We start from the raw sequence: 21,907 nt of genomic DNA, 5'->3' as shown, positions 1-21,907 counted from the left end.
GGGGGGGGGGGGAGGATCGGGCGAGCGAGACCGGAGAGCATAATAAATTCGAGGGAAAAAATTTTGTGTGTGCAGAGCATTAAATTCGATTGAATTTTACGGGCAAACGTGTGCTCATCTAACACGGCTTTATAAGGTAGAGGTCCAAGTCGTCCAAACTCTGGACGTGTGTACACCAGCGGGTGTGTCCTATCCTCGTAAATCCTGCACGCGAATCCCACTTCACTGGAGTTACTTAACGCGGCAGTGTTACCTCGTAAAAATCTTTCTGGGGATGAAAAAAAATGTCTTCGCTGGTATATATTATGCTCTTGAAGAGTCGATGGATGTACTTATTATTTTTACTCTACCTCGAGAACGAGTGGATTCAGGGAGAAAAAAGGGGTTTCTTGGTAAATTTCACTAGATCCCTCAATTTCCAAGATAATCTGCTATATTTCAAGAATAATCTCATGATAAATTCCGGCCTCATCTTCTTCTACCACTCCAAAGCTAGATGAATGCAAAAATGTTTGATAAATCTTTCGTGAAACACTGATTTTTTTCCTCTGAATATGGAATGAAAAACTCTAGATTACAAAAAGAGTATTATCAATTATAGCAATTATATGTGAGTAATTTTTAAAAGGATCTGGGGGAATTCAATTTCAAGGTTGGAAAACGAGAAATGAAACGAGACGGAGGCCAAGAGGCTTGGGTGACTGCCGGAGTCTCGTAATAATTGTGAAAGCAGAGGTAAAAAGTGTCGAAAAATAGAATCACAGAGGGAGAATGAAAGGGGAAATTTTTTTTCTGAAAGGAACAAAAATGAAGATGCCTCTCAGCTGGGACAGAAATTCCGTGATGAACGTTATTTGGAGATAATCCTGTGGAGGCGAAGAGTCATGAAAGGAAACAGTGGAAAAGGGGCAAGTTCAATCAGACGTATTTCATCAGTGCAGTATTCCAACTGAAAAAAATTGATACAAACTATAAATAAAGCGGAAAATAGAAACTACGGGTAACGGTTAAGAAACACAGGAATCAGTCGTAGATATCCTCGACAATAATAAATACAGTACAATAGATCCCTGTCCAGTGGGGTAAAAGCGAAAAGGAAAGGAGGGCGAGGGGGTGCCGAGCATTCGTAATACGTTGTTATCAGTGATTTGCATATAACCCGCTGGCGGGTTATAAACAATGCCTTCGCCCCTCGGCTGCACACACTACATGATCGCCATGCATAATAACAAATTCCGGAGCTAAGCTACGATGTACAATGTGTATAGATCCTGGATACTCAGGTCACCCTCTTTGACTCTTCCCAACTTCCCCTCTAGTCCCTCCCTAATCCAGTCTCCCCCCGATTCACGTTCAATGCCAATGTTTCCGACTAAACTGTTAAGAAAATACTGAAAACTTTAACTACCAGAGTTTCGTCGTAATTCGACGACAGCTGGAGCTGTCAAGTATTGTTCACTATTTTGCTTGGTCCAAAGAAACAATCGGGGAGATTTTTAATTGATGCATCATTAAATTCAAATCAAGAAAAGAAAATACCTTTTCAGTGGAAATTGCATTTTCAATATGAAGGGACAAGAAAGCACAAAGAATCCCCAATTTTCCGGAAGAGTTATTCATAATTCATAAACAGATGCTGTAATTTCCTCAATAATCAACTCTCCGTGTAAACTTCACAAAGCTCCTTACAAAATCCCCCAAATTCTCACGAAACTTTCGCCCTAAAATGCAAGACTCCATGACGAAGTTAATAACGCGAGTGTGACGTATGCGCAAAGTTTAAGAGGCACGACAGAATTTCGTCTCGGAATTTACACGAGTGAATCGGGGCATCGTGAGAGGACTCGCGGCTTTTGGATTATAAAGTGTAACGCTGTTGATGCTTGGTTGAATAGCCCCTGGCTGAGGTAGCTCGAGTTTTGGGGATTTCAAGGGATCCAATGCCAGTGGCCTACCGGGTATCTACTAATTACAAGTTATGCCATGGCTCAACGCTGCAAACTCTGTTACAAGGCGATTCTGCCCACCCTCCCATCCCCCATCTCCTCTCTATACTCGTTTTCTCAGCCCCCTAGTCCGACCTTCTTGTGACATTACTACACGTTTACGTTTAAAGCATACCACGGACGTTTTCTCTGTTTTGTGCCTTCATGGCTAATTGGAGTTGGTTCCATTTCGTTCGTTATTTCTCTCTGGGTCACCGAGGTGCATCAACTTTTGGAAGGTTCTTTGCCTTTTATGAGAAGAGTGGAAGTTAGAAATGAGAAATGAGAAATTTTTGGAGTTATCATCAAAATTCAAAAGCTTTTAATTAGATTTGAGGAAAATGAAGTATTTTAATTAATTCGCCAATTATTATAATTATAAAAAAAGGGAGCAGATTAACACGGAAATTTCACGCTTAAAACTATAAAAAAGAGTTGACATTACCCAATTACGGGGAAACATGAGAAATTCGCCCCGGAAAAGTATTCAGCTAATGGAGTTTAACGATAAATATTTACAAATTCCAATCGGCTCCTTTTGATATTACATTGCTTCCTTTCCCTGAATAGATATTGTTGCAACAAACAAAAAGTGGAATACTTTTGTTATTCTTTGCAACGCCCTCCACACACAGAAAATTATTTATGACCTCTTATATTCTCACATCGCGGCTACTGGCTTTTATTGGTTAGCACGTAGAATTATTCATGAGTCTTACCAAGTTTTTTTTTTAAATTCACGGTGTAGTGTTGGCAGCGGTTAACGACTAATTTTCGCTGTATAATTAATCCCTGTCAGGATAACATCGAAATGTAAATTGGTGTTTGCGATAGTTTGAGAGAAGAATCTGGGGAATTTCGTCTAGGGGTGCAGTGCTTAAATCAATAGGAACGCCGCTGAATACCTGGGAGGGATCAATTTCAATCGGCAAGTGAATGTGCAGAAAACTGTGGCAAAATATTTTTCACGCTTCAGAAAATTCTGCATTATGTAACTCACTTACAGAACATTTTATGACAGACTAAATTGAGTGTCAAAGTTTCAATCAATCCCCAATTTCCCTCAATAGGAGCAATTTATTGACTATCGCCATTGGTAAATCAACTCAATGAATTGGAAATCCTGACGAACTCAAATTAATTTACTCGAGTAACGAGATTTGTTTTCCATGTCCTTGAGGAGTAACATGGATAGTTAAATTTTATTACGTAAATGCAATTAATACTGGGCGATGTGTCATGTAACTCACCCTCCGTTTGCTCCTGATGTTGTCTAATTGGCGCTGGGTCGCCTCACCGATGCTCTGCGAGCCCCACAACTCAAGGCCTACTCGGGCGTATGTAAATGTCATCGAGCCAATTGGTAAGAAATACGTCAGGATCATGAATATCACGTTGTACCTACAAATGACAAACATCATCAACTGAAAATGGTGTACGCCATAGCCATTCTTTCTTCAGCAAAATATAATTCCCTATAACAATAAAATAATATAACATTTCATCAACATTCGCATTACGAATCTGTTGTTATGAAATGTTATGAATAAATCAGCATTCCCCTCCCCCCGGAATACCAATCGAGTGATGAATTAATGATTTACTGACGATGCACAAGTCGTTAATCTTTTGGTCTGACAAATGAATATACGCATAACAACGTACAACTATGATTGAGCTCATATTCAATTAAAATAAAGGCTGATGAATGATCAGCTGAATAATCATTGACTGATGGCCCTTGTGATTACGATCGGCAGACATCAATGGAGCATTAACTGAGTTAATTAGCTCATTAGCCAGCCTCCAATCCCTCCATTGGCACTATCACCACCCGCTTACCTATGGGTGTAACAACAAATTAGCTCGAGTGAAAAATGAGGACGGATGTGGTTGGGGAGACTGTGAGACTGGAGAGGAATGAGCCGTTGGGCTGCCAGTACTATGCCATATGAAATTAATTACTCGTAGACGGTTATAAATTCTGGTTAATTGAGCCCACGGGTATCGCTATTCACATTACGTAATTTTACCCGGTATTACTGCAAAATGTTGATTTAATCCATTATGATTAAAAGAATTATCTTCCTCCACTGTGGCTGTTTGATGATCATTTTCCGTTGATTAAAATTGGGAAATTAACTGAGTACAATCTCACGTTTTTGCATTATCCCCTTATTCTCATTCTCAACAGATCTTTCTCTCTGTTCGAGGAATCCGCTGTTGTCCTTTGGTTTACCCAACGCTGCAATTGAAAATTCCACAGTGCCAGTCACCGGATTGGCCCCTTGAGAGTGAAAAGACAGCGAAAGGGACAATGGAGAGATGCATATTGACTGAGTGATTTGATTTCAATTTGCCTCTTTGAGATCAAGAGAAACGCAGTCCACAGACCTCAGGGGTCGAAACTAATGCTGCAGTGGAATAGGAGGAAGGGCGATCAGACCGCTAATGGCATACGCGCTGTGTAACGGTTCTTGTGAGCAAGTTCCTCTAACTTTAGCTGATTCAAATCAAGTGGGTGGTGGCGGTAAGGGGGCGGGGGAGAAGGGGGATTGGATCTACGTGTACGATAGATAACCTCAAGGACTCTTCAGTGCCTCGACCAAACCACACCACCTAGTGGCTATCCGCACGAATGTACACCCGTTTTATTTGCTAAATCACTTTACTATCGGCATTAATAATAATCAATTTGCTATGTGACAATAATCATAATAATAATGGATGATTCCTGTTTCCTATACGATACTGCATATTGAGGTGGTTGTCAAGCTGCACGTATTGTCTTTTAGCTGATGATAAATGATGAAAGCGATACTTCACTTGAGATTTCTTTTTCTGTTTGTCGCAAGTACAACGGATTCCCATCCGGTTTTTTAGGGTGAGTGGGAAAAAGGTATTCGTGGCGTCGGCTCCATTCATCGCAACGAGGTTGAGAGCCGACCACTCGAGGGACGCGTACTCTTTACCTCTAGCCCCTCTTTCTCTCCAATTTCTCTCTTCCCAATCCGCCCCAAGATTGATTATTTGCGAAATAGTGGTGGAAAAAATGGGAAATTTCTGTCATTTTTGCGCTTGTCAAGATACGCAGAAACTCGGTAAAGCAATATTTTGGTAATACTGTGGAAATGCAAGCAAAGTCCGCTGTAATATTCAACTCCTTCCTCCGAACCGTTGATAAATATGTACATATTTGCCCGCCCCTAAATTCCAAACTTTCATACAAACATGTACACAAACGGTGAAATTGGAATGGCAGAAAAAAAAAGGAAATTCTATCCGCACGTGAAAATTGAAGGAATGCCAGAGTAACGGAGATAATAAAAAATGTACTTACACGTATTCATCGTAGCTGAGTCCATCATCAGTTCTGTTGGGCCACTCTCCGTAGCAGATAACCCTCACTTCACCGTTGGAAAATGTTTGCGTGTAAGTTGTGTAGTATATGAGCATGGGGAGCGAGAGAATACAGCCAATAATCCAAATTGCTACAGCAACGAAGAGCGTCAGACGGCGTCCCATTCGTGGCCTCAGTGGATTCATTATTGCCATGTATCTGTCAAAAAATCTCATCCAGTAATGAACTATGATAATTGCGAAATTACATCAAGTTCATTCCCCCCATACCTATGAATTGAGAAAAAAATTTAATAATCGCGAATTGCCTCTAGTTCTAAAGCGGGCCGAGGCATTATCCGCCGAGACATTGTATGCAAAGTGGCACGATAGCCTCGTGCTTCTCACGTGTTTGCCTTTTTTTTCAAGCGCGTTTTTCTTTATGACTGACTCAGACATACGATTCTCGTAAAATTCCCGGCGCATTACTCTCTCATTTCTGTAACAAAAGCTTAAAAGCACGCCTGACCTCGACGACGGCATTTCTCCCACGTTCCTGTTCCCCGCCGGTTCTTTTTTATATTCCCGGGTACATAACGCGGTTAGATAAACGGGGATGAAAATTGAGCTGCAAGAGTTTCCACTTTGAAACGTGCTCAATACCGATTTCACTAATTCTACAGGACTCGAGTATTTAGAGGATACGAGTCGTCAATTTTTTTGAAACAGGGGAATCATTTTCATATATTTTTCTCATAATATTCCTCTGGCTGAACGAATGAATCAAAAAATTTTGCATAAATGCAATTTTTTTTTCGGTTTACTTATGATTATTCAAACAGAGTTCACCTTCGAAAGAATTTGAATAATCCTGTGGAAGGGGGCGTGGGAGGAATAAATGAAATGTTTCCAATGCACACATGCCGAATGAATTTTTCAACGAATTGGATAAAACCATCGAGTGACACTGGACCACCGTGCTGCATTCGATTAAACTCACATTCCGCCAATTAATACGCAGTTTATCGGTTTCTCTACGCTTATAGCCCTCAATCCACTAATCAAACGGCATTCATTCCATTTGCAAGTTAATCCGATTCTTCATTTCCAGCTTTATTCGAATTGCTCAATTTTTTGGCTATGCAGACTATTTTATATTTTTTTGACTGAAATTAAAAAAAAAACAATTGATCGTCAGGCGTTTTTTCATTTCTGACGAATAGAAAATACCGATCACGAAATACTTCTATAGTTGAAACTACGATAACACCACTTGGTGCAAAATAAAAAAGGCGCTTTGAAAAGCCCCCAATCAAAGTGAGATTTTGAGTGCAATAGCAATGAAACGGCCTTCCGAGTCATTTTTTTTCTCCATCGGTAGTATTTCAATTTTAGAACGAAGAGGGTTAGACTTTATCGAACGCTTTTCATCAGTATCGCCATTGAATTCCCGCCGAATGAACAGATCGAGGGTCACGATTTGTAGTGATGACGGGAGGCCTTTTCATTTCAAGTTACATCTCTACTTGAGAATTGTGTACATATACATTTAGCCCATAGGCGTTCTCCACACTTTGCGACCCCTCGATTTTCAACAATTCACTCGCGCTCTACTGTAAAAAGAAGGAGAAGGGTCCCGACGTGATCCAACCCGGATTTTTTCTTCATTCAGGCAGAGAAAGGGATAATCCTTAAATCTAACCCGAAATTTATTTCTTATTATGCGTAGGCGCCTGTAGTTAATTAAACCTATTTATCTCAATAAAGTGTTTGCCGTTATTCCACAACATTAATGGCAGTGATTAAGGAAATAATAACGTTTCAATTTAATAGTCGCATAAGGAGAGCCAAAGAGGAATAAATTCGGAAGAATTCATCGATGCGCTCTTCTAGTTACAAAATATTTGCGAAATGAATCTCCAAACTAGAAAAACAAAATAAACAATCAAGCTCTGAACCTCTTCAACTCCAAATTTATTTTTATTAAAGTTTCCAATTTTTTTAAAGCAAAGAAAAAAATGAAAAATTGTACAAAAATTGTGATAACATCCCAGTGAATAACAGAAAAAATGTCAAAAACACATAATAAATTCGGAAGCACATTGCCAATTTGTTAGCAATAATATCTATCTTCGTCCACAAAAAATGCAATTACCCACTTGTCTTCTGTTTAAAAAAAAGTTGCTCGAAGTGTTTGCACATTTTAAAATTTCACATGTTCCTAAAGTAGAGACGTACTCGGCTCGACCCTTGGGATTACTCATTCCTCCTTTTTTTCGCCAAGAGAAAGTCGCAGGAATCCTCGTAAAACATCCACGAACGTCAGCTTTAATGTTTCAGCCAGTAAGTGCCTGGGCACTCTGATGCCCTCCACCAAGCTGCACGGAGGACGGAGAAAGAGCGTTAAGAGACGGACAAAAGCCTCCCAAGGAAATGCGTTCTGTCACGACTCCCTCTGACGAAGTTGTTCCGCGATTTCACGCGCACGAAAATTCAATGACAATTGATATAAATATTTGAGTTGGTCTAGTACTGCTGGAACGTGCGAACCCACGGGACTGTTTACACCAGGCTGAAGTAATGTGAGATGACTCGAGAAAATTCCGATTTTTTTCTAACCCACTCGACTCTGGAAATTTATGGCGGCGCATCATTCCTGAGAAATACTCTTTTCACCCGGTCGTTTCTATCCAGATGATAAATTCGCCGTCTTAACACCGGGCAAATGCAAATTGCAATCTTTATGAATAAATCTATCAGCGATTGTTGAAGCCGTTGATGCGGAGTGTTCCTTTCATGACGGTGACTGAATTTCCATGATAAATCTTGCTAATCTCATAGTTTTGTTGAATTTCATTTGAATTAAGAGATTTAAATTGAATTGAATTTTCCATCAATGAATATGTAAATATTGAAACTACCAACACGTTACAGTGAAGAATGTGAAAATATTGGAACAGACGCATTTGCTGATTTTTACAATCTTGGTGAAAAAATATTACACCGTAAAGTAGAAACCATCCGAGCATTTGCTGCGATAAGGAGCCTCGAGGGACGACTAGAAAAGAGTTTATCTTAAAAACACGAATGACCGTGGCACTGAGAATCCCTCCATCTGGTGAGCTCCTGCTATTTTCACTGGAGAACGTGGAATCCAATCCCTTTCGTCATATCCACATTTTTATGGTTGAAAGCGAGGGAATCTCATCAGCTCGTAAAATGCATCGAGAGGGTTTGCTTATAACTTCAGTCTCAAGTTCTTATACGGTTTTCATATGCAGTCATCTCCTTAAAATTGAAGTTTATAGACTCAATCGAGATGAACAAACCACTTCGTTGTCTCTTCCCATTCTCTTTCAACTAGTGTAACAGAACAAAAAAAATCCTGCAGCGCCGATGATTGAATCAATTTATTTCCAATTTCCCTAGGGTGATCCATGTATCATTTCCCCTCTACCAATTAATGCAAAATATTTTTTTCCCCGTTCACCCCGGAGATGCAGGTGAGAGAGAGGGCAAAAAACTCTAATACGTGCATCAGAGGCCTCGCAGAAGCGAAGAGGTTGCCCTCGATTTATGGCCTTGCGGTGGTTCGAGGTGAGGGTGAGTTAGAAAAACGTGATTTGTGTGACGCCTGAAAGCATCTTCTCGGACCACTCTCCCACCACCACTTCCTATCCCCCTTGCTATCTGTATGATACATACAAGTTTGCACAATGCCAGTCCTGTGTGGAATTTACACAATATGCAATGTAATATTTACTGATAACCCTATTTTTCACTCGAGTTTTCGTCCCCAACACTTTTTCAAAACTGAAAACATTATTTTCGTTTCACGCTGAATTTTCCATTGTGTGTAGAAGACATTGTGTTGAGAAGGCAGATTGTAGCGATTTTTCTGGGGGTATGAGAGGATAGACAGAATCCTCCCTGAATTTGGATATTTTTCTCGTTTCCATAAATTGCACTCGGCAGAATTGTCATGAAGCATTGTGATGGAATGCGTGGGTGTATGAAGCCAAGTAATGACTGGAACTGCTGGCGTTCACGTGCCATCCGAATGTAATCCTGCACATCAGCCACCAAGCGGACGGGAGTTCATCATTAAAGTGCTGCGATAGATTAAAACTGGCATTGTATGGATCACGTAATGCTCTACAAATTATTAACATTAATGTAGAGGATGATGAAATACGATATTTTTATGCAAAGAGATTATAACGTCCCCGTGGATGTCTCCGTCTGTTTTATCTTCGTGAAAGGGATCAACTCGACAGAAACGTCCCATGTATTCATTCATCTCTTCACGTTGTCATCAGGAATAAGTCAAAAGCATTTATTTCCACACTTGAAGTTTAACTTTGTACGATTTTATTTAAAAAACATGTAAATACCTGGAGTACTGGAGGAATGCAAAATCCTCACGGGACTAATGAGCCTACAACGCATTATACGTCTGTCTGATGTATTATGCATGAAGTACGAAACAATTTGTGAAAACACATGAGCCAACAATGGAAATTCTTTCAATGGTACGTGCACAGTCTCCTACATGAAATTGTCACCAACTCTCGTATATCTCACGATTTTCCGGTTCAACTTCGCGCTCATCCATTCGTTCATTAAAGTTATAAATTCCACAGTATAATGAAATAACGAAATATTATTAACATATTGTTCTCAACATTTTGAATGAATAATTTATCAACAAGAGTGTTGTATTCAATTTATATGATGTTTTATTCATTTATTCTTTTCTTCTCACTTGAAATTGAAAAACTGACGCTAATGGAAATCGAGAAGGATGAGGAAATTTCCAGGCGGAAATTGTGCATGTCTTTACTTTATGACTGCCATTTATATACGAGAAGACTGACATTTTGAATAACGTCTGGCTCGCCACTGTGTATCTCTGCCCTAGCATTTTATTGCTGCAGGTTATAAAACTGGCCCGGTGTCTCCTACAACGCACCAGTTATATGCCATATAAAAAGATGAAAAATTGATGGATCCGACTATCATATTCCATGCATCAAAGTCGCACTCCTACTCTCCCGGAAAAACCCTTCCAATCCTCGCTTGATATTAACACAATCAGAATACTCAGAACTGTGCACAGAAAACTTCAACTCCACAAATTCAAGTGGAACTCACCTATTTCAATTTGAAACAAAGTTCTTATCGTTACAAAACTTTGCACTCAAGACCAACAATCTGTCAGAGTTGCAGACTGACCTGATTCAAACATCATCTCAGTTAACTCATTCAAAAACTCGTGTTTCTGTTGTTTCAGATGTGAGGTCACATGTTTTGAGAGTCCATCAGTTTCAGTTACGACACTCGCTGTGATATCCGTTATTTCCCCAGATAATTGATTCACAAATCCCCAACTTCATCGGCATGATTATCACGAACCCCAGGGCGTGAAATGACCTGAAAATTCGTGGCTTTCGATTCAAATGAGTCCTCACGAATTCACCAACGCATCGCCCCTTGAGTTAACCATGAATGGAAAAGCTGATCGCTCTCACATTGAAGCCAACGGTGGCAGCAGAATCAGCGATGGATTTATCGCATGTTCATTCCCCGGCATTTGGCTCGTAAATGGCCCGTTGAAACTTTTCAAAATTCCATATTTCATCCAACTAAAATCAAGCCCACCTGTCACCCTTTATTTTTCACTTTCGAATGCCTTCAACCTCCTCAGCGTCTTATGGCAAATGATTTACGAGCACCTGAAAATCGATGGAATTACCAGGCGAATCGCTCCAGCTAGTCGCATTTACCATTGTGATTTACACTAACTGAATGGTAACTCAACTGCAGTTACAATTGTTACGCTTGCTTGATGACAGTTCTCCTAGAGATGATGTACGATTTATGTTGAATTTCCAGTGGAGCAGTTCAACCCACCATGAAATTCTGTCCAACATCTGGGAGATGTCACGCTGAGTGCATCTCAAGTGGAACTCTTTCTCAAGCCAGAATGGAAAACAATTTTCATTTTATTGCGATGAAAAACACGAGCTGATGCTTCAGACGTAGATGATACCGAAATTCGCAACATCTGGGACTCGAAAAACATGCGGACCTCATGCCTGCATTTTCCACTCCATTTACATTCCTATTGTTTTATGGACGTGATGGAGAACGATCACCTGATCCCGTACAACGCCCGTTAATGATGCTTCCAAGCTAACATAAATTTACGATAATGATACACAGCGCGTCGTCATCAATTTCTGAATGTTGGAAAATAGGCAACAGGTCGAGATTCAACAGGTCGAGATTCACTCCGGTTCATGCACCTGAAATTTTCTTTCTCTCAACGGGCTCAGGAGTAAATTCATTTCTTCCGTCATTTCCACTTTAAAATCATCATGAAGTAACTATATCTCTCTCTGACCCATTCGAATATTGAAGTTAAACAAAAGTGTAGCCGTAATCAATTCGAAATCACAGCCAACTTGTTCAGCGGAATATTACTCAATTTTTCGATGGGAAATCTTTCGTTAATTCAATCAGAGTTTTCGTACCACTCATCCAGGGGTCAATAGTTGCACCAGTTGCTGCAATTCTCCTATCTTGTGTACTCTGATCATTCCGCAAAATTGAATTTGTTCACTAGTTCGATGTGGGGCTTCTTCGAGAATGAGCGTACACTTCCGGATAGACGACCGGTACCAGATCAATCCTCGTGATCGGGTTAGATAGAATTGGAGGATGAAAAAAGAGATGGACGAGGTAGCGGGAGATGGGTCCATCGTAATCCAGACCAGCTTCACATCTCTGATGATGAAGTCGATTTTTTTATTCGACCTTACAACTATATCTACCCATACTATCTACCGTGGGGGACGGGGTGATCCTCGAATGTGACTGAATTTTTCCCCAAAATCGATGTGGACTATCGGGAAAAGCTCAACTCGTACACACGCGACTCCATCTATCGCATTGGCTGCTCTTGGAAACTATGATGGGTGGAAAAAGAAAACGTCAGGCATGAGGAATAATATTTTTCTCCACACGAGAGATGGCAAATCCGATTTTACCGCATTTTATCTACATCTTTTGCGCTAAATTTATTTGGCTGGATGATATTAACAGGAAAATGTGATACTAGTTTGTCACGATTTTATGAAGATCTGGTGTTCACTGTTGTGGAGCTTATACTCGAGTTTCGAATCGCGGACAACTGAATTTCGATTCGATAATCTGCGGATTTTGTCGTCATTCAGGCGACTGCTTACGGTGCATTGGAGCCGTTAATCGAGTGGCAGTTATTGCTTGGGAAGGAACCGATACGATCAAGCCGATTGGTTAACTCTTCTGCCCAATTCGATTTCCATTTCTTCTTGAGCAACGGAATTTTTTTCAATTTTCGTTGAAAAAAAAAAGCAGTAATTTGTAAAACATTAAATAGAATTATTTCAAGAACAAAAATGCACTTTAATAGGACAATTTAATTCAGCCATAATGTAATTGGTACTTCTAGACTCTGAAGCATGTGAATTTGCCGCGCTCGTTACCAAAATTAAGACATTAAATGGGGCAGTTGAAAGTCCAAGCACTAAAATTCCAGTCGAGTCCTCGTTGTGACTAACAATAAGGTAGTTTCCCGCTTCATGCTCGTTCCTGCGATACAGAAGTAGGTCCAGGCATTGTGCAAACGTTCCTGTCGGGAAAGAGAATCAGGAGGGGTCGGCTAGTGGCAAAGCATTCTCAGTCAATGACGGTGGTGTGCTAACTTCATTTAACTGATGGAGAACGATCGGAAGCTATTGCAGAGGCGGTGTGAAGGCTTTCCTCGTATTAGGCCGATGGGTCACGAATTCTGTTTGCACATTCTCATCTTACGGCACGCCAACGTGACCCTATTCGTATCGAGGGTAAACGACTGCCAATGGGTTGGTATTGGCGGCATGCACGAGACGGTGGGTGCGGAGGAATGGTGAACACGTTTCGTGCATTATTGCAGTGAATAAAAAAAAATAAGCGGTCGATCGTAGCGCCATTAAAGTGACCGGGCGTAATAATTGGTTGATATTAACAAGTGGTACTGATTTATATTAGCAAAAAATGTCAGCCATTCTTCATCGAAATAATTGCAAATGAAATGGATCGACCAAATTATCGTTCCAGCCGATCCTCAAGCAAACACTATCAATTGCTAAATGAAGTAATTCCCTGAAACACAGAATGTATCCGAGCGTAAAGTCCATTGTTATGTATCTATTTCCCCCGCATTCATTCCGACCCGATGCCACCATCCAATTGATTCAGTGCGAACCTCTGCACTTTAGTCAAATCAGCAATAACTTGACTACCGAGTGCACCTTCTCAAGTTGCCCTACTCACTCTGTATTTCTCCTTCCGTCTTCCTCAACCTCCGCTGTTGCAGGTCAACGAACAATTTCGAGAGGTAACATGGAAAATCGATAATGATAATCCAGGGGTCCAGGGCAGGTAGACGCTACTGCTCGAAGCCTTGCGATATGAAATTGAGGGGGAAAAAACCAGGAAAATACATAATGATATAATGGACCCTGTCTTGTCAGTAATAGAGGCAAAGTTGAACAATCAAATTTTGATACGAATTCTAAATGGAACACTCTCAGCCATTACTTCAAAATGTCAATCAGATACTTTAATGGTCTTGTCAGAATTTACTCATGAAATTTTAGTAGACGACAAAGTTATTAACGAGAGAACTGCCGAGTCTCGTCTCCTGAAGCGAATGTAAAATTCATATTCTGAATGTGAAATTATCGACAAAACTCATCCGATGAAATTTAAATTCATTTCATCACTCTAAAGAGGTATAACTCCAACAGGAACGACTGAACTAAAGTTTATTTGGCATTGTCTCACCAACTGGGACAAGAATTTTCCAGATTAGCCCGACACTGTATGCTCAGGAGAATAGGAATCAAATCAAGACATTAAATTTGATTCTCATCTCTAGAGCAAACACGTGTATAATAGTGTTATACTCTGCATGAACTACGTGTTTTAAAATCGGCAGCACCTGTTTTCGGAATTCAGTCAGCCTCGCAACAAATGGAAATTGGTTTCCACGGGTAACAGGCACAAGCTTTGGTAATGGAATGTATTCCCATCGTCCCTCTGGTTTCCCTATCCGCATACAACCGCACGCTTAACGACCGACAAACCTTGGAAGATCAAGGACAATAATCGTTGTGTACGTTTTAATTTAGAATGTTGAGTCTCAAGAAAATGTTGGAACAGAAAACAGCAATTTCCTGTGGGAACATTCACTGCCGATATTTTCTCCCTTTAAAACTCTCCTTTTATTTTTATTTATCCGTCGATATACATCTGTCCTCATTTGCGGTTTGAAATCTCGGGAAAACTGAAAACATTAACATAAAATTGAGCGAGCGACGTTCACGTTCTTTTTTACCACAAGCGCCGATTCAAGCTCCCGACGATTCTGAAAATGCTGACGTTTCTGGTCATGACAATGAAAGAAAACAGATAACCACGATTATTCCTCCAATGCGCTGCATTCCCTTAAAGTTGGATGCATTAGCGTCTGGATAAATCGGCATTAACCTTCAGAATATACTCTGCGAGGGAATGAACGTGTCAATTTAAATTAGAGAGCCGTCTGCAGGCATCCGAATATCCCAAATGGGGTTTCACAACATACGTCTAATAGTGACTCCATTGCCCCAGATGATTCTCCTTGACTGAGCTATTTACCGCCGATATCAGGACAAAAAATCTTATTACATTTCCCGCATCAGGCAGTACTTCGGTAGGTTTAATATTGTCTCAAGAGGGCGAGAGGAGTCAATCGTCAAACGTCTGAGGGTAGTAAACTTTACGATATTGGAGGACAAAGAAAAGCTTCTTCTCGCTGGTGAGGTGTGGGAAGAGAGACAACAGAGAGGAAAGTTTATGAGGGGGAATTATCGTTACTTTTTGTTAGTCTATGACAAGAAGGGAGCAAAACATTCGGAATATCCACCAATTGTGCTCAGCTGTCCTGACACGCACCATTGGCTTCCTATCACTCCTGTTGAGGACAAGACCTGGATATAAATCGCTCACGAAGTCAAATAACTAAGGGGACGACTCTCTTTTTTGCAAACTTTTAGGCTTTCGTTACAGAAATTTCCTGACATCTAATCTACAGTTTTCTCCTGGATATAATATCGCGATTTATCGACGAGGATCAATTTCCCCGGTTGAATAAATCATCGGTGTCTGTAATATGTGAAGAACTACACGCAATCGGTATTAAATCAGCTGATTGGACGGGGCACTGCCAAATAATGAACTTACCGATCAATGGAGATGGCCATGAGAGTGAAAACACTTGCGCAGATGGTGAGTACAGCGATAAACTGGCTGATCTTGCAGTATAAATTGCCAAATGTCCAATGGCTATTCAGCATGTACGAATAATTGAATGTAACATTGAGTGTGGAGACCATGGCATCAGCTATACTCAGATTCACCAGAAAATAATTGGTAACAGTTCGCATTCTCTTGTGCGCCAAAACAATCCAGATGACAATGAGATTGCCACCAGTTGCAACGGTGATCATACCCACGAACAAAACAGTCCAGATCATTTGACGCCACCATGGTAGAATAAACTGATTGCCATCGGTGTCTGTCGCATTTGTGTCGTTATGGTAATACGATGTCGATATGTCGGGCCAAATAGTTGAGTTGAACGGATACTCCGTTGGATAGTAAATGTCCTCGAGCGACGGCATCACGCTCTCCCAATTTATTATTTAAGTGGTCTTGAATAACGTGTTATATCTTTTCCAAATTCGGGTTCTTCTGGAATTTTGTTTAACTACTTGGTGGGGCAACAGCCCCAAATACATTCTGTTATTTACATAGTCACGCTATGATGGTTATCGTTGTCTTGGAATTTTCGTTAAGGTGAGATACTATCTGGGTCAATAGATGCCATTTAACTAGCCACATGAATTTCCCCCTAATTACACTGCTCATCGAATTTATTATGCCGTACTCGGGCTATCGATTGCAGGTTACTCTCTGCTTTCCACGGTAGAGCGATTACACGAAGCTCGGCTGGTTCCTTCCCGCAGGACTGACTGCATCAATTCCCACAATGTCTCAACACCTGTGCTCCATTACAGCAAATGTAACCTCTCCACACGCTCTTTGATAATTTCTTTGGAACCATTGAAGTGTGATTAATCTGAAGTTACAGTTGGAGTTTTGAAAGCTTGTAGTAGACTCAGAGCAGTGGAAACTGTGGAATTGCTCGAGCAAACTCACAAGCTTCAAAGTTTAGCCAATCTTCAATCAGTTAGTTCTATCACTCACGATTTTTTTATCAAACTGATGTGCCTGAAGGGTATAGGGGGCCAATCTCAAGTGCCTGCGGGTCTTCACCAATTCTCTTTATGTCATTCTATTCTCGCCACCAAGTTTTTGCGTCGTCTTCAGATACGCCGAGCTCTTCATATCTAGACCCGATGTGTCGTTACGTTCTATTCAATGCTTTCAGCCGCAGAATTCTAGTTGTGTTCGTTCCGGGCTGTTTGCTATCGTTTTTTCGAGCTTTTTTTCGGTGTTGTTCGCTAGTAATCCGAGATTGAAACCGCAGGTTCATATCGAGAAATTTTTCTCATTTCCAATGCTGTCTGTATGTTTTTCTCCGTCCAGCATGTGTTTTTTTTCCATTCGGTTGGCTTTTTCCTTTTGCTTCGTTTGTTCGTCACTAGGTTTTTCCCGAGTTTTATTCTGACGCTCTTTTGTCGCTTATTTTTTCCAGCCTCAGGCCGTTTCCCGCCTGCTAACGATACGCCCGCATCCTCCTGGAAGCAAAAGAACATTTTTTTGGTCTTATTCTATTTGTCAAAATTCTGGCTCCACGGCCTGTGGATGTTTGAATGATGCAATTTACCCGTTACTGTGATTTAATTGAGACTGGAAGGCAAAAAATTATTCATAACACGTGTCGGGACTTCAGTGGCAGGTTATTGAAACAGTTAATATTTATTTTCACGTGAAATTTCGCAATTCTCTGAATAACTCCCGGAAATTAATATCAACTTGAAAACAATTATAAATTGTGCAGGGTAAAATCCACAGAAATTTATTACTGCTCCCAGCGCAGGTGTAATTTTTTCAGAATTAAAGTTGTGGAGAAATTGATTAAATATCTGACCCTTCAATTAGAGTAGTTCTGCTATTTAAATGAGTAATTTTATGGTCCATGCGTCAATGCAATTTCTGTTATCCTCGATCCAATTATGAATTTGATTTAAAAATCTTATGAGTGAACTGCGCATGAAAAGTCGTTGCCGCTGGGCAAAATCAAATTTCGTTAATAGTTAAAATCGATCAATCGGGGAGTGTGGGCGTTTGTTCGATTGAGTATATATTGAACGTGGAGCCCTCGGGTGAAGCTTTATAGAAGGGATTCGGATGAATCGTGATTTTCGGGTTTATGTAGTCAATGCTAGACCCCTCACCAAGAATAAAGGATTTAATTAAGGAGAGTGCTCACATCGATGGCAAATTACTGATGCAGATTTGTGTGGGGCTTCAAAGGAGGTGCCTAATTCCAGAGGTTCTCCTCTTGTTAATAATTTTCTGGATTTAATTTTTCGAGTATCGCGGAAATAATTGGAGCGGAGAATTTTTTTTCTTTCAATTTAGACTGAATTCTCTGCTTTTTAAATGACGTCACTCTCAACCTTGAACGCCATCTAATGCCCGAATGGGAGGAATTGTTCTTAGATTCAGAACAATATAGTCTGTCCGCGGAGCAGGGGCAAGTGTTTGATTATGAGAGGGGAAGAGTCCGAGGAATTCAATTACATGGACGAGCCCTTCTAAAGGGTAGAAATGAGAGGAGAGAATGTACGATCGACATTTTGGGCGGCTCACAGGCAAGTCTGATTGAGAAAATTCTACCTTGCCCATTCGCGGTTCATTCGTAATTTGATTGAATTCACGTTGTTTGTGAACCAGTGGCCAATATCAGCAGGCAGGACGAGCTTTAGAGGTGACGATAAGAGCGATAGGTGGGAAAAATTGAAGCATTTTTGGAGGGTGATTGATACTCGGCTCCCACGGTTTGAGGTATTTATTCGAGAACAGAGATAAAAATTTTGGATTTCTGCGGAACGGGTTCTCCCTCTGTTGCATTTATTCTATGAATGGGGAAGGGTGTTTCCCTTGTGACGATAATGGAGGAGCATTCTTTAAATATTTCGGAGGAAATATGTCAGTGGCTCAACGCGCGAAACAGAAAATTTTTCTCAGTAAAAAAAATTGGTGAAAAAAATGATAATCATGTAAAGAAATGCATTGTCAGATTGGTCCCATGGATTTCTTCCCCCACTACTTCTAGCAATTCCCATCTCTGTATCTCGTGAATAGTCCCGTGCCCGCTGCCCGGAATTTGCACCGCAGCTCAACGAGAAAATTATGCGAGAATGCAAAAGCACCAGAGAGCACCCAGAGGAATTGTATACTCCATTTCTCTCTCTCCCTCTCTGTATTTCCCCGGGAAATGTATGTACTGAGACAGAAAGTGGATGAGCGTGAAGAGTTGCCTTTTGCGGTCTCCGGGACATGCATATACATTTACAGATGCTAAAGTGTGTGATCCACACATGTACGCAAGATTGCCATCACCGGGAGGGTAGGAAAGGAATAAAGAGAACTGGGAAAAGGAGAGGGAAAAAAAGAGCAGGACCGAGGGAAAAGAGAAGAAAGTGGAACGAAAATATGTGCGGTCGGGCCAACCACTTCCTGAAATGAGAATTCGATTAAAACTGCTTTTATCATAGTTGGCCCGTTTCTCATGGTCAATGGAAGAAAATGCTTTTCAGGGTAGTGAAAATGCAATTTTTCAAGTGGAAATCACGTGTGGTGGATCAATTGTGACGTTTTTTAATGTTTCCGCATTCATTTTGGTGGATTATTCCGCTGGGGAAATAGAAGGAATCCTCCGGAATTTATCTCTCATCACAGATATGCATGACTAACCCGTAGAAATACTTTTGAATATATTCCGCCCTCGAAACAGTTGGAACTTTCAGGTTCTTTTGGACTCCGAGGAATTCGTTTGCTCGCCACCCCTTCTGCATCAATTACCCCGTCTCTTGTGTAATTGTAGGAGACATCTAAGGTCCACGGATATAACACTCAGTGCTTTGATGTTGTGAAAAGATAACACGGAAATGAAGGAGGAAAATGGAGAGTTGAGTGTCTAGTAATTAATGGTGAAAATCGAACTTCTGAACTTTTATGGAGTGAGATGAGCTTTCAAGTTTGGAGAGAAGTTGTGGGGTATCACTAAGAATTTAATCTCCAAACACAAATTTTAATCCAGTTGGGAATAAAAAAAGATGAGGTAAAAATAAATTTCACATTAAATTTAAAAGAAGCAGAAAGAAGAATCTCAAGTGAAGAATTTTTTAGATCTCTTTCTCGCGAAGAATTCTTCTGCAGAATAAATTCTCACAAAGAGGAATCTATTGATCCTATAATAGCCAATTTCTCATTATCAATAGATACAAGAGATTATTGAACCACCTGAAGCCAATGAAAAGACGTCATTTCCTTCCCCATGAGCCTCACAGAATTTCCCCCGCAAGTAGTTTCAGATATTTACAAATAAGCGAACAGTAGACTGGGAAATATCGAGTGCGGAGTGGAGAATCTTCGAAAACCCTCCAGCCATTGTTAGATACGTCGGATTCATATGAATAGGCTCCTTGCATTGGCTCGAGCAGAATCGACAAGTAGGGAAAGACCGATATGAGAAAGACTGACACAGTGCTCCCAAGGGAGGGCTTTGAATGAACAGAATTTGACTCAGGAATGGGGAGAGGAAATGGTGGCGGTATGTGAGTAGCAGGATATAAACTCATTCCCATATTTTTTCGACTTCAGCATAACAATAAAAAAAGAATCGCGAAAATCTAAAATGACAAATGTCCCACTAATTTCTAAATAATTCCCCGGGAATATTGTTCACCACTGTTATTGTTTATTATCACGCTTCGAACTTTTAAATCACTTTTTTTCCTCTGAAAAAATTTTTACTCACATAAATTCAACCCCTCGCCCATCGTCGCAATCATCTTTCGAATTCAGCGCATTATGTTTTACGAGCTCCGTAACTCCCCGCCCTTTTGATCTCTGTAAACCGCCCTCCAGACGTACCTCAATCCTCTCTTTAAACGCATATGATCCTAGGGACCATTAGGTTACCTTTCTTACCCCCAAGGAATTACCACCAACCGCCTGAAGAAGCTCTCGTAACCCCTTGCAGGCCAATGCAGTAAAAAATTCTATTTCAAACAGTGCACTTCCCCCTTCCCTCGTCCTTCGCGTGCTGTTCTGCAGCGTTTGCGTTTTCATTGTTTTTCCGCACAGTTACGTATAGGTGTGGGTCCAGTTTTCCTCTGGCACATGGGCACCGGGCGAAATTTATTCCATCCGGCACCAGACCAACCTCGTGAGAACGAGTTATCGCCGTCTCGAGAGCCGAGAGGGAGTAACCACAGACCATTGAAGTCACTGTTGGGGGTGTGGAGAGAAAAAATGGCTTGCCAAATGTCTTGGATCACAGTTTTCAAACATCATCTCTTCTAGATGCTGAAACTTATTTTTTTTATTATTTTTGAAGTTTTCGGTTCATGTTCACGAAGATAAACTGCGGTTAAAGGGTCATCGGAGACGACCCCCGGGGGCAATTCTCTCACCTGAAGATGATCGATCCCCTGGCCGTCGTCATCCGTCACGAAAATATGATAAACTTTATTTGGTTGTTTCGCCCGAGACGGGAGGAATAAAGAGATACAGACGGTTCAGCCCCGGCGCCGGTTTGATGGGTTACACTTAGCGAGGGAAATAATTTTCTTATGCAACTTTACCTCAACTCGCACATGGTAAAGGATGAACTCCATGGAAACATGTATGAGGTTTCTGAAACTATTATGACGTAAGTTATAGAACATTAGGTTTGAGTAGGGTTATAAACTGATGATGAAACCGTTGGGAATTAGTAGATACACTTATTTTTAGTGAGCCGTGATGGGGGAATATGTAATTTTACGTGTTTTCCAGCCTCAATTTTACGGAATAGACAGTTTTCCCGGTACATTGACGATCTTCGGATTTATCGGCCGTGACGAATCGAAGGAAGCATGAAATTGGAGAGAATTGTAGGCACATCACGTAGAGAAAAAGTTGGGTCCAAAAATATTGAATTAATTCTGGAGTAGAGATGCCATTGAAACCGCTGGATTTTACCAGTGAATTATCTCTCTATATAAATAAAAAAATAAGGCGAAAAATTCAGGGGATACTCAAGTTCAGGGGACGCTTAAATTCAGGGGACGTTGGGTGCCTATACGAGGAGGTGCGTGTATTTATAAGGGATGTCTATATGAGGGGGTGGTCATAAAGGGGATATCGATATTTATGGAGGATTACTATATTAGGGGGTGCTCATATGGAAGATGTTTATGGGTACGGTCACACCGCTGCGGTCACACGGACGGGGGGGGGCGAGCGAAGCGAGCGGGGGGGGCAAAGCCCCCCCC

At 40.9% G+C, this 21,907-nt stretch overlaps 1 protein-coding gene across 2 annotated transcripts in view; it reads right to left on the bottom strand.

Moving 5' to 3' along the window:
- Positions 1–21,907, bottom strand: part of LOC107036472 (tachykinin-like peptides receptor 99D) — a 55,619-nt gene that overhangs the window by 6,137 nt on the left and 27,575 nt on the right. For both annotated transcript variants that reach the window (XM_015254449.2, XM_015254447.1), the window contains exons 2-4: positions 15,636–17,155; positions 5,326–5,544; positions 3,236–3,386 (exon numbers count right to left, since the gene is read on the bottom strand). In XM_015254449.2, coding sequence (XP_015109935.1) covers positions 3,236–3,386; positions 5,326–5,544; positions 15,636–16,075 — 810 coding nt within the window. In that variant the 5' untranslated portion in view covers positions 16,076–17,155. The remainder of the gene's footprint in view (positions 1–3,235; positions 3,387–5,325; positions 5,545–15,635; positions 17,156–21,907) is intronic.

This window comes from Diachasma alloeum, unplaced genomic scaffold (assembly GCF_001412515.2).
Source record: "Diachasma alloeum isolate Michigan unplaced genomic scaffold, Dall2.0 Dall_scaffold_00209, whole genome shotgun sequence".
In the NCBI taxonomy this organism is placed as follows: domain Eukaryota; kingdom Metazoa; phylum Arthropoda; class Insecta; order Hymenoptera; family Braconidae; genus Diachasma; species Diachasma alloeum.
The sequence above is the reverse complement of the archived record's forward strand: the minus strand, read 5'-3'. Positions and strand labels throughout refer to the sequence as shown.